This window comes from Panulirus ornatus, chromosome 29, assembly GCF_036320965.1.
Source record: "Panulirus ornatus isolate Po-2019 chromosome 29, ASM3632096v1, whole genome shotgun sequence".
Lineage (NCBI taxonomy): Eukaryota > Metazoa > Arthropoda > Malacostraca > Decapoda > Palinuridae > Panulirus > Panulirus ornatus.
In genome coordinates, this window is record NC_092252.1 from 12,869,425 (window position 1) to 12,883,668 (window position 14,244).

At 37.1% G+C, this 14,244-nt stretch overlaps 1 protein-coding gene across 1 annotated transcript in view; it reads right to left on the reverse strand.

Moving 5' to 3' along the window:
* Positions 1 to 7,740: 7,740 nt before the first annotated feature.
* The window catches only part of SdhA (succinate dehydrogenase, subunit A (flavoprotein)), a 29,493-nt gene continuing 22,989 nt past the window's right edge, over positions 7,741 to 14,244 (reverse strand). Inside the window, exons 11-14 of the mRNA XM_071679221.1 lie at positions 14,012 to 14,203; positions 12,758 to 12,901; positions 11,576 to 11,689; positions 7,741 to 8,140 (exon numbers count right to left, since the gene is read on the reverse strand). Of these exons, the coding sequence (XP_071535322.1) occupies positions 8,054 to 8,140; positions 11,576 to 11,689; positions 12,758 to 12,901; positions 14,012 to 14,203 (537 nt within the window). The 3' untranslated portion in view covers positions 7,741 to 8,053. The remainder of the gene's footprint in view (positions 8,141 to 11,575; positions 11,690 to 12,757; positions 12,902 to 14,011; positions 14,204 to 14,244) is intronic.

The window sequence follows — 14,244 nt, forward strand, 5'->3', positions numbered from 1 at the left end:
AAGTTTACACTGCAAGATATAAATATTATTTAAGTCTTCACTTAATGATAACGAGGACACCCAGCGAAAGTGACCATGCACATTTTGGTTGCACTGCTCCCTTCAGCAGACTGAAGCCGGAATTCTCATCTCGCTAGTTATCTTTCAGGCACGATATTACGATGATTTAAGCTTCTCGATAACAATAAAAATCTAATTAACCTGAATCTCTAGTAGCTGGTATAAGGAATAAGAATTATCTTATATGCAAGGTTAAATGAAATCATGTGTTATACAAAAGCACTTTGCTTTTAGACATCAGCGTTTTATAAGTTATTTTGATTTCATATCAAATGATTGATATTATTCAAATTCTTAAGATATTCATTGCACTACTGAAGAGATGCATAATATAAAACGGTTGACAAAGTTTTATTCAATGAAACAAATAAATTTTGTTATAAATTTCGTTATGTCAGTGATCAAATTGAGTTTTCATTGGAAAATAATTATTTTCTTCTATAGCGGGAAATTATCTTGAGGTTCAACGTATATATAGCTAGATGGAAGGGGCGATGAGTGTGATCACCTGCCCTTTCGAAAAGGACCTAATTAAACCAACTACCTTTAGCCTTAAAAGATATTCGAAGATGCAAGTAACAATGCTTTTAGGGATTAGATGACTTATTTGCTTAACTCGTTTGCAAATTCTCGCCCCCTTCTTTTATTTCAGTTGATAAACGATGAGCCAAAGGAGGAAAGCAATGAGAGGTTACTCTACTGGCAGTCTCAGGCTTGTGTTTCTGAATGTGGGTAAATGTAGCCAAGATGGGAAAAAAGTTTGCATAGATAGTATGTTTGAGGAAAGGAACTTCAATGTTCTGGGTCTGAGTGAAACAATACTTAAGGGCAAAGACAAAAAATAGTTTGGGAATGTCGTAGGGGTGAAGCCAGGGGTTGGTGTGAGGGTAAGAGATGAGAATGGGGAAGCACTATAGCTGAAGCAGGAGTTGTGTGAGTGTAAGTGAACTCCAGACTAATAAGGAGTGTTTTGGAGCATGGTGAGAGAGTGTCATCAGTTGTGATGCAAGAGATTGGGTATAACTGATGGGTGTTTTAAATGTAAAAGTAGGTGAAGTAGTAGTTGAGGGTACAACTAGTGTACATGGGGTATTCAATGAGGTGAAGAGAGTGAACAACTTGCGGAATTGCATGCTGAAAAAGTACTGGCAACAGGGCATATCTGGTATAAAAAGCACATACATCAATAAATGTGGGTGACTGGGAAAGAAGTTTAGCAGACATTACTGGAAAACATACTGATTGAAAGGCGCTCAGTAGAAAGACTTGGATGTGAATGTTTTGAGAGGGGCAGCTGGCAGCATGTTTGATCATTACCTGGTGGAAGTAACAGTAAAGATTTGTAATAGCTTTTCTGAAGAAAAAAAAATGAGGGGGAAAGTGGTGAAACAGTGAGCTTGGAAAACAGAATGTTGAGAAGGAATACTATGAGAAATTAAGTGTACAAGAGCAAAAGCTGAGAATAAAAGCTTGGCGATTGGGTGTGGCATGCAGAGGATGGTAAGTAGGCAGGTGAGTGGATATATAGACGAGATGACGAAGTTGTTACTGAAAGAGAAAAGACAGGTTTATGGGCAGAACTTACTTGGAAGGAGACTTGGAGATGTACAAGAGAAAGTAGTAGGTCAACAAGGTGCTGGGGTTAGTAAACACGAGTGTCATCTTCCTGCGATAAAGTTGTTGTCACAGAAAAGAGGTAGGGGGTAAATCTTGCATTTCATCCACCATGGGAGCTGATGCTCGTGTGTTTACAAGTTCACTGAAATGCAAATCAGGCTAGATACATCAGGCAAGGTGCTTGGTGGAGGAGTTCAAGATGTTCTTGGGCTTCTTAAACACTTATGTCTTCCGCAGTAGTTCTTAGTTTCACCTGCTTCAAGTATTCGGCTGGACTTAGCAATTCAAATCAAGTGTGGAGATACACAGATGTCTGGGCAGGACCTGGAAAACAGAGCAACAAATTCTGCAAACAAAAATACCGAGGAAGTTACCAAAGTCTGGAGCACTGGTCTGCAAACATTATCACTTAGGTTACTCTCTATTTCACACAAAATTATAGTATTAGTTATGCTCTTCATAACTCACATTCATTTTCCTTAATTCTTCTGTATACCTCACTAATATTCATTGTTAGATAAAGTAACTCTTTCCTTATAATAAAATTTTCATAAGAAACAAAAGTAGGAAATGTTTTTTGCACAACACTCAGGAAGAATGTTGTGGGGGCCAGGATGTGGATAGGGAGCTGTGGTTTTGGTGCATTACACAGGACAGCTTGTATAAGGATGTGAGCAGATGTGGCATTTCTTCATGTTTCATCATGCTACCTCAAATAACTCAGAGGGCAGCAATCAGGTGTTGGGGAGAAGTAAGGAATGTATATGTTATCTTATTTCTTTCATGCATTCGTGCTGTATCCTGTGGAGCAGGGTGGTGACAGGAATAAATGACCGTAAAAATGTATGAATATGTATGTGTGCATATGTGTATGTACATGTATGTGTACATGTAGTATGTGTGTGTATATATATGCATGTGAGCAGGATCTGCCTTTCCTCATCTGTTTCCTGGAGCTTCCTCGTGAACATGGGAAGACGACGACCAAGTATGAAAATTAAAATCAGAAAGAGAAAATCCTTGACAAATAGGTCTCACATAAAGAATAATTGAAGCAAGGTCACAGAGCCATCTTGTTGATAAATAGAGTACTCTCTCTCACCTGAACATCCTGGCTGAGTAAAGGACCTGTCACCTGCCTCTCATGAGTACTGAGGAACAACTGAGGAAGTGAAATCAAGTGTAAAACCAGCAAATAGGAAATAAAACTCCTAATGGCCTGTAATCACCTAACCTGCAGAAACAATTAAGGATCTTTGTTCGTTTCTATCTGGAAGTTATGGAAAAGTTAGACGTGGGAAAAAGAAGGTAATTGATAAAATATATCACATAAACTACACTGTATCGTCTAAAATTGGTCTCTCATTATTCAAGCAGTGTGTCACCATTTAATATGATTCCCATCTTTTTATATACCTAACTGTTTCTCTGTGTTTAATGAGGTAACATCAGCAAACAAACAATGGCACTAACTGCATGCACCCACTGTAAGGATAATACTGTTAATAAAAATCAACCGTTGGCAAGAAAATCAAAGGAGTACTCTGTCAGTGTCGCACATAACTCATCTAGGGCCATATTAACAACAAACAACATACCCAACCAATCAACAACATTGTCACCCCCTTTGTTAAGAAGCTCAACTTCTCATACACAAGGCTTCACCAATTCCTTTCTTCTCACCTTACCATTCACTATCTATATCATGCACTACATCCACCACCATAAATCTTTTCTTTCTTTCAAACTATTCGCCATTCCCGCGTTAGCAAGGTAGCGTTAAGAACAGAGGACTAAGCCTCTGAGGGAATATCCTCACCTGACCCCCTTCTCTGTTCCTTCTTTTGGAAAATAAAAAAAAAAAAAAAGAGGGGAGGATTTCCAGCCCCCCGCTCCCTCCCCTTTTAGTCGCCTTCTACGACATGCAGGGAATACGTGGGAAGTATTCTTTCTCCCCTATCCCCAGGGATACCACCATAAATATTATCACATATATTCAACAGCCCCTCAAAAATCCTCACCATTTCTTTTTGACCTCTTGGCTTGGTTATCACTTCCATATTGACTCTCATCACTTGTCCCTAATTGTTCTTGTTCTTAAAACTATTAACATACTTTCAAAACATTTTCTTATCAAGTTCACTGATGCTTCATGACTTTATCATAACCTCTAACAGCAGATACCATCCATACATCTCCCGTTTCTCTTTCACTGGCAACTCAACTTTATTCCACTACTCTATACCTTTTCTTGTAAGTTCATTTTCCTTCTTCTCCATGCCACTCACTTACCTAGACAACATATAAGTACTGCTTCCCTGAATATTTTCCATACCCACAGTTTTATTTTTTCTCATCCTTCGTCATTCTTCACTTAACCCTTCTTGTTTACACACAGGCCTCTCTTTCAAGCTCATTTATATATATATAATCAAAATGGACAGGATGGAAGAAGAAAAGACAAAGTGTATAAAATAATATCAATTAGAAAGACAAAAGGAGATATTTCATAGAAGGAAATAGACTGAAGGAATAAGTAAATGAAATAAAGCATCTCAAAAATTTCGTCATTCTTTTGTAAATTATGATGTGAGAAAAGTACCATAATACAACCACGGTATTTCTTTTTCACTCTCATATGCTACTGCATCTCTCACTCCACAAGACCTCTTTGGCAACTGTACCATGGGTGTTACAGGACTCTGCCTGCCTTTGGTTATACCACAAGTAAAGTTACATTCTGCAAGACTGTATCACTTTGTTAATGAAAGGGAACACAGACTCTAGCACGCTCTTGGATTTACAAGAGCCCCTAGAAAAGGAACCCTGGAGTTACACCAAAACTTGTAAACGAAAGGAATCCTTGAGCAATCATATATAAAACAAACTCTAGATAACTCTTAACAAACCAACCTCCCCCTAGAAAAATTGCAAAGTAAGAGGGGGGGTCAGCTGTCCCTACCATGGGCATCACTATCACTCTGAACGTACTCATATAATGGCACAACATTCGGGCGAACTAAGGACAGTTGAGTTTAGGAATAAATAACATTTCACAAAACTGACAGCTGTGGTAAAAACTTCACTGTGAATTGTTAAAAGGTATTCTCATATCATCTCCCCTTAGTTTATGGTCTATCTCTCTACACATCTGATGCCTTTTCTCTTTGGGAACTTCCATCAAGGGGTGGCAACAGCAAAAGTCTCTCCACTAATCCCATCTTTAAGTACATCCCTTCCATACACCATTACCTGCATTCTTTCCCCATTTCTCTCTCTCCAGTATTCTTCTACTCTAATTCCCATATCACAAGTTGTCTTCCACTCACAACAACTCCTTTAATCATACTATCACACTCTCTTCTTGTAAGCTCTCCATCCTGCACTTTTTCCAAAAGCCCAAACTACCTCAAAGTATCATATTTCACCTACTCCACCATACCAAACCTCTCATACATCTACTCATTACTTTTTTCATTCCAACTAGTCTTACTATGAAAAAATAAAACTGATTCAAGAGTACATTTAGAAAACCCCACTATCATTACTTGAACTTCAAACTGGGTTGTAGTGACGCTTGTGATGTAGACAAATATATCTACATTTACTACTTACTTTGCCCAATGAATTCTGCATTCTACTAATCACAATCAAACCATGGTGCAAGTCCTTCCAAAAATGCTAATCAGGCCCAGGAGATAGGGGTGGAAGAATATTCTCTGGAGGGAGGGGGGGCACTTTCTTCCTTGTATATCAATTATATTTTTAAGGACCCAAACAGAAAATGGAGCCAAGCCAGGAATGCTCATCCTCCTCAGAGTCTCAGGCTGGGCTGTCACAACATGCATGGATTTAATCAGGATGAAAAAAAGGGAGCAGGTACTATGTTTGGGGAGAGAAACCAAGATGTTCTGGCTCTGAAAGAAACTAAGCTTCAGAAAAAGGGAATTGTTTAGGAATATCCATGGATTAAAGTCAACAGATAGTGCGAGGGTAAGTTCAACATAAGAGGTGGCACTCCTGTGGTAGAAGCTGTGGCAGTGGTGAAAGAAGGGAAGTTGGCTCCAGATTGACGAGTGAAAATGAAAATGGATGAAAGGTAGGACTATTCCAGTACTTATGCACCTAGTGGTAATAGGAGTGAGGAAAAAAGCAAATTTTGTGGGAGGAGCTGAGTGGTGTATTAGCAATTCTGATGCAAGGGATTGAGTAACAGTGATAGATGATTTGAATGCAAAAGTGGATGATGTGATAGCTGAGGGTACCATGAAAATGGTAAACAGCTTGTGTTGAGTGCTGAAGAGGATTGGTGATTAGGAGTAACCACTTTAAAAAGTCATAAATAAGGTAATGTGTGTGTGTGAAGTGAGGGGGAAGGGGGTTAATCAGATGTTTGCTTTAAAGAAGAATATGTGATCCACACATTGTCCACCACGCCTGACGCCAAATTGTTCTTCCCCAATCTGATGGTCTGTGCATGCACCACCCTCTCAGACACCTCTATCCAGTACAACTTAAACGAGTATACTTAACAAACCCATAACTCTGAAAACTGAACATTCACTGTTGTCCCCTTTGCATATTTCATACCATTACTATTCAAGCTTTTCTGCCAATCTTCAAGCACACTGCAAAGGTCCCCTTCTCTCCAAGACCCTTGTGCTTAATTCCCTCATCATCCCATATATAGACAGAATTACCTTCATCTGGAATTATATCTTTCTTTCTTTCTTTCATACTATTCGCCATTTCCCGCATTAGCGAGGTAGCGTTGAGAACAGAGGACTGGGCCCTTGAGGGAATATCCTCACCTGGGCCCCTTCTCTGTTCCCTCTTTTGGAAAATTAAAAAAAAAAGTGAGAGGGGAGGATTTCCAGCCCCCCGCTCCCTCCCCTTTTAGTCGCCTTCTACGACACGCAGGGAATACGTGGGAAGTATATACCCTCCTATTATCCTTCTCTCACATAAGCTTTACTCTCTTGATGGAAGTTTTCACTGCTTCTAGTCATTTTCTTTCCATACCACATATTTTTAACACTCCACAAAGCATATCTGCCATTCCTATCACACTTTCTTCACATCCCATATTCACTTCCAGTTATCTAAAACACTCCCCAGCCTCATGGTCCTCTCCATTCTTACTTATATTACAACAAGCCTATATATATCCTAAGGTAAATTTGTCCTTGCACTCATTTACAATAACACATAAATGTGAATGAGAAAGTTTAAATATTTAGCATGGGACTGACAAGATGGTGGAAATGTGAGTTTGCATGGAGAGAACCTAAAGGTTGTGGTTCTAGAGAACTAAGTGGATATGTGAGCAGATGGAACAATGGAAGCTGAAAGAAGCTATAGGACAAGTGAGAGGGATTAAGTCCTGGGTGTACTGAAAGAGAGAGAGAGAGAATGAGTATGTTTGATGGTACAGTAATACTAACATACCATGGATTTGAAGTGTGGGCTATAAAAAAGTAACAAAGTAGGTGGATGCTTTTGATATGAAATACCTGAGAACAATATGTGGTGTGAGGAAGGTTGATCGAGTATGAAACTGTTAGGGTAAGAGAAAGAAGTTGTAGGTAGGAAGAGTATGGTTGAGAAAGCTGAAAAGCTTTGGACACACAGAGAGGATGAATGAGAGGAAGCTGATTAACAGGGTATACAAGTCAATGGGAAAAGATGAAGACCAAATCAGAGATGGAGGGATGAAGTTAAAGATGCTTTGAGTGACCAGGGTCTGAACATGCAGGGGATGTGAGGCATGCACAAGATAGACTATCATTAGTTATTAATTTACTTGATTGCCATTTCCCCTGTCAGTTCCTGGTGCTACATACCACTCATGAAACAGTGAACAAGAAAGAACAAATGTATAATATGCAGAAAATATGTAGTGCAATCTTACTAATAAAATAATTTATGTCATGCGGTTTACTCATTTCAGCTACAAAATAGAAAAAATGTATACTATTATTATTTTCATTTATGACAAAAAAGACAATTTTCAAAGCCTCTTCTAATACAGAAGAGAGTAGGAAAGAAAAAAAGATTCACTACTGTAAGTGTTAAAAGTTATTTATTTCATATTATAATTTACATATTTCCTACAGTAATATTGTATACAATTATACTCAGTCAGAGAAGAATATGTACAGTTATCTACAAGTGAAGGCATATTTAGCACTAAAACAGTAAAGAGCTACTACCCCATTAAATTAGTCACTATATGACATAAGGATTGAGGGAATTTTTCAAAACTGAAAAATGTTCACACCTAATGTGCCTACATTGTTTTCAAAGAACGAAGTATGGAATAATCAGGTAATAACATTACACCCAAGTATGATTAACCAATAATTACAATTAAGCTCTAGTAAGATCTGATGGCTGGTGGCACTGTAGAACATTCTGCATCATCAAGTGTGTGATCAATTACAGGACGGTACCATAACTTAACCTGTAAAACAAGATTTTATTAATAACTTGAATAAAAGCATCACATAAAGCAGATGTATGCTCTTAATATGCAAATTCTGAATTAGCAAAGCCACATGAATAATTTCTTTACCAAACTAAGTTAGACCCTCGAAGAACTCATCAGTTTTAAAGTTAATATCAGCTTAACTTCCGGCCAAAGTCAGGCAGAACTATCTGAAAGCCATAAATTTTAGTGACTTTTGAGAAATGAAACAAATTCACTAAAATTTATGAAGCAACCATTAAAATAACTTTTGTCTGTACATGATCTCTATTTCACTAAATTTCTTTTTTCCCAAGGTGAACAGATATACTCTTGCAAGCTACAAGAAGAGTTTTTACCACTCATATATATGAATGTCCTATCAATGTGTAATTCTCTTTAGAAGCCTCTGAAAACACTGTCCTAGAACTGCCCACTACCAGTGACCTGTTAAGGGCGAGGTTCTTAAGGCTAATAAGCAGCACTAGAGTTCATCGGTTATGGAGACTTTTTCGCCATAGCCATCCCCTTGAGAGAGTTCCCAAAAGGAAAAGGCATCAGATAGATATCGACATAGAAAAATAGAAGCCTATCAACAAAAGCAATGTTTTGAGTAATAACAGCTTATTTTTGTGACATTAAGTGCTGGCAAACTAATGACTTTCACCATAGTGAGGGCCTGATGGACACAAACTTGAATATATCAATATGGAATGTGCAACAGACACAAGGGTTGGAAAAATATTGCTTGACAAGAGTTCCTTGGCCCATGTGCCCTATCAAATCCTGCAGGTAGACTATTCATTTAATCAGCTTTGTGTCCAGAAGAAATATACTAAAATTAAAGCTGGACATATGGGAAGTGTATTCAAGTAAGCTGGTCTACCATTATCACAGCAAAGAGACACTTTTTATTACTTACAAATGCTTCTCCACATCATGTTGGCTAACAGTAACACCATATAGATCACAAACAAGGAGCAGAAGAAGTTCTAACCACTTTGTGACACAATTAGAAATTTCCTATTTTGTAAATAATCCTAAGGTAAATTTGTCCTTGCACTCATTTACAATAACACATAAATGTGAATGAGAAAGTTTAAATATTTAGCATGGGACTGACAAGATGGTGGAAATGTGAGTTTGCATGGAGAGAACCTAAAGGTTGTGGTTCTAGAGAACTAAGTGGATATGTGAGCAGATGGAACAATGGAAGCTGAAAGAAGCTATAGGACAAGTGAGAGGGATTAAGTCCTGGGTGTACTGAAAGAGAGAGAGAGAGAATGAGTATGTTTGATGGTACAGTAATACTAACATACCATGGATTTGAAGTGTGGGCTATAAAAAAGTAACAAAGTAGGTGGATGCTTTTGATATGAAATACCTGAGAACAATATGTGGTGTGAGGAAGGTTGATCGAGTATGAAACTGTTAGGGTAAGAGAAAGAAGTTGTAGGTAATAATGCTGGTGCATATAACAATTTCTATTCATGAACTTTATTCCTGACAACAAGGAATGGATAAAATGCATATTGCCTATCAGCTCATTTGTTTCAAGATAACATGGCATCCCATACTACATCCATCAGTATTTATTTAGCACACTGTTAATCTATTGTACATATTAATCTATTAAGTGATATTACCACCTATCATAATGTCACTCATGCATCAAATGTTTCTGCGGCAAACTTTCAACAATGATTGGCCAAGATATCTAATCTAAGATACCCTTTGTCTTCAATGATACTCTCTATTTGTTCACTTTTTTCATGCTGTATCTGTCCTCCTCATTTCTTCAAAATAACTAGAGATATATAAAAACCAAATATCTACTAGCCACCAAAGATGGACATACAATATAAATTTTTCATCCTAAGCACCATTTAGTTTTCATATTTTTTCTCATCTTTATTCTTTTATTCTTATTCATTCTTCTAACACTACTTACCATTTGTAGTTCATCTTGTCATTTATCAGCACATACCTACGGAAACTATGCTTTCACATCCATATACAAAAGTACGAGCAAGCATTCCACTATGCAATATTCTGAAACACTAAAATTGTATCATTTCCATTTACTTGGGGCTGTGTGCCTACAAATCTTCCATGCAAGATTCTACAATCAATTTCTGCTACTCTTCTTCCATCTTAATCATTAGTACCTCCAAATTCTTTACCTCATGAAATACTGAATCTTTACCATTCAAACTGATAATACAATGCAACTGAACACCTCTTCAAAACAAGAGCTGTGCTTTGTACTCACTTTTCACAAACCTATCCATCATAAACCTACTAACTTTCCCAATTCATCTCTGTTTAAGTTAACAGAAGAGTACCAAATAACAGTAATAATACCAATCTAATTCTGTTTCACCATGGTTTAGAAGTACCCTATAATCCCACTAACTCCTTCTCAAACCACGTAATGCACAACCCATAAAAACATGAAACCATGGTGATATCAAACACCACTGATGCACTCCCACATTTTTTGCAAAGCACTTACTTGTTCAACAATTTACTTTACAAGCACAAGATCCATTATAAAGGCTCAACCAGCATTATCAAGGAATCCATATATGCTACAGTGAGTCTAAACTTTTCATCATACCTATATCATCATCATTAACCCTATGGCATTGGATTTAATTTCCAGCTGCATTCCCATGAAATGTGAATTCTCCATAAAAATGGTACATGATCCTTTTTAACTCTTTCACATCATGGAAAAAATCACAGTATTGACACACCTGGCAACAACATTTCTGAAAAAAGCATGTGCTTGCAGGAAAAAGATAAAAGGAGAAAAATGAAAGTAAAAGTCTGTACGTTACGATGCCTGTAGAATAGAATGAACTTCCTCGTGTAAAAAATTTTTTTGCTCCTTAATCTCATAATGTTGAGCATAAAAACAAGAAGTGTCTAAAACCCACTTCACTGGTGAAAAAATCTACTTCAACTGGAAACTAAATTCATTTACCCTATTTAGTCCATCACATCTTTATGATTATTTTACACTCTTATAGTCAAGTAAGGAACTTGGATGCAAATATTTGGAGCAACCAGCACAAGAATACTGAGCCATACTAATGCCAAAATCCATCATCTGGCTTCATTTCCTCAAAATTTGAGGTAACCATGAACTTACCTCTTTTAATATTTTGAGCCAATGAAGATTTCTGCTTGATGTATGCACAGCTATGATAGTCCTAATTCAAGTTGGTCAGTCGAGCTACTTATAAACTACAAACTTCAACCTACCTCTTTTCAAGGCTTCAGCAGCCTGTCTTTCCCAAATACGAATTATTCCATCAACAAAAATCAACCACTGCCTAATCTACAAACCACCAAAATCCTTAAAAACTTGTAAAAACTTGAACAAAAGGTTACTTTCAACCAAACATTCTAATGAGAAACACTTACAGCTCCAGTATCAGTGTTTACATATGATAAGGTGTGCTTTCTCCAATGATCTTCAATTGGTTTAGGTTCTTGTGTCTCTAGAGGCTTCCTGTAGTCATACTCATCAACACGTTCCTAAGGATATTTGAAACATAAACAATAAAGGTCCATGTTATACTGCATACACTTTTCTTAGCCAGTTTTCTTTTTCTTCAAGATTTCAGTACTCACTCCATTCAGATTAAGCTTTTGATTTTACTTTGAAAACTATCAAAAAATTCCACTTCCTTGCAAGGCTCCCATATATTTTTGTTTTACAGTTTTAATACTATCCATTCTATGTTAATCTTATATATCCCATAACTATGTTTCTTCCAAAATCTTAAATTTTCAGTCCCATCAAATTTTCATTAATTTCTTAAATGTTGTCATTCATATATCATCATAGACCTTCCTCTTCTTTTTAAGCTGTACTGTTCAAGTTCTTTTAACCTTTCACCGACAGTTTACAAAGTTGTTGACCATAATTCATCGAACATCTTCAGTGGCACAAAGTGGTACATACTAAGGGAAATATATCTATGCTTATGGTGATCGACAAACTATACTGAATTTGTTTTTTAGATTTTGTATATAACTTGCATAAAGTGGGGAATCACAAAACTTCTAGAATGACAACTCTGTGAACAGAAGTCTTATATCTAATGAAATGGATCGTGCAGGTTGACAAACTAGCCTGTTCATTAGCACTATCAGATTCATGGTTGGATATATACTCTACAAAAGTGTCCTATGTCACACTTGTGTCACACTTATTTGGGGTGCCAAAAGAATGGGTGGAAATACTGTTAAGATAATATCTACATTATCATCAAATTCCAAAGGTGTGATTTTCTTCAAGTTATGCATCAGGTTAAGTTCTACAATAAACATTTTTACATGAGTCATAGAAATCAAACTAGTGTTAGGTCTTATGCCATCAGTTCTTTAAATACTAGGAAAAAACTATATACAGTTTCATGTCTAAAAGTTGAAACTTTTTCAAGTTATGAGGTAAGTTAATCATACAAGTTCAGCCTTTTCACAGCAGAATATTTCAAGCAATATTTCAAAACTTTAGAAAAACTGTGATCGCTAAAATTATTTCTTTTTTAAATAATCAGTTAAAATAAACCCATTATGATGGAAATACAATTTTCTTACCTTAAAGTCTTCACGAGCATGTGCACCACGTGACTCCTTGCGTGCCTCTGCTGAATATATGGTCTGGATAGCATTGGTCATGAGATTTTGGAGTTCAAGTGTCTCCACCAAATCAGTGTTCCACACCATGCCACGATCCACTAGCTGAAAAAGCCCAACCATGAGGTAATGAAATGTTCCTTTCATACTAATTCCTTATCTTATCACTTAACTAGGGTAAAGGAAACCTTACAAAATTTCTATAATGCTTAAAATACTATCAACATCCAAATTTCCTTTTATCAACCTTGTTGCTAATTCAATATCTCCTACAAAACTGACATCCTAGAATTGTCTCTCCACTTTCATTTTCATAGTAAACTGGAGTGTCTGAAATCCCTGAGGATGATATGGGGGTGTGAAGCATGTCGATCATGTATAAAAAGAGTGTCAAAGGCAGCTATGGTAGTGAATGCAGTATGACTGAGAGGGTTCATCATGGTACACTGAAATGGTTTGGGCATACGGAAAGAACGAGAGGAACCAGACTGAAAATAGAAATTTGTATGTCAAAAGCACATAGGAAATACACACAACACAAGAAAGTGTGGTTTCTGATGGGTGTATGTCTGGTTGGTTAGGAGTCTCATTTCACACTGTATATGTTTTGTCAGTGTTCTATTTGTTGTGGGTGTGGGCATCCATAAATAGATGTTGCTGAAGTAGGAAACAATGTAGCCTTCCATTTCTACTGTGAAGACCAAGCAGGTGAGGAATAGATTTGAGTAAATAGGGTGCATTGTTTGTAGGGCATGCTAAGGGATTCTTTTTGGGCCAAATTTAGTGCCAGTTACGGTTCTGGGGGTAATACATATGTGTGTTGTTATGGTGTGGTGAGTGAATATCAAGTATGTAATCTATGTTGGTGTTTTGTTCAGTGGCAATAGTCCGTTCAAGGTGATGGGGAGACTGGCTTTGTTTCTGTCTTGGTTTAAAAGAAACACTGAAGACTTGTGGAGGAGAACATGATTTAGCCCTGTGATGTGGTTAATACTTTATTTTCTGGTCATGCGATATTCCATAAAAAAGATGAAGGTGTCTCATGATATCTATATTTTCTAAAAAGAGAGAGAGAGAGAAAATAAACACTATAATCCCAACTTTCTGCGATAACATGGAGTCCAAGACAAGATGAGGAACATAAAAGTCAATGCATCCATATATCTCCAGTGCACTAGTAATTATGCCAGTGAACATCAATCCACTACATATTACCTTAATGTCATCCATTTTTGACCAAAGAGCTGACATCTTTTCACAGCCTTCTTTCAGTACATCACCAGTGCGGAACACAGCTGCATGGTTTTGCATGGTTTTCTGCATTGCCATTCGTACCTCAGCAGTCAAGGTGCTGCCTTTTGCAAATCTTAGTTTGTCAATGTTTGCCACAGATGGTTCACCAGCATTCTATGAAAGAAAAAGTCAGTCAGTTCAATAATACACATAAA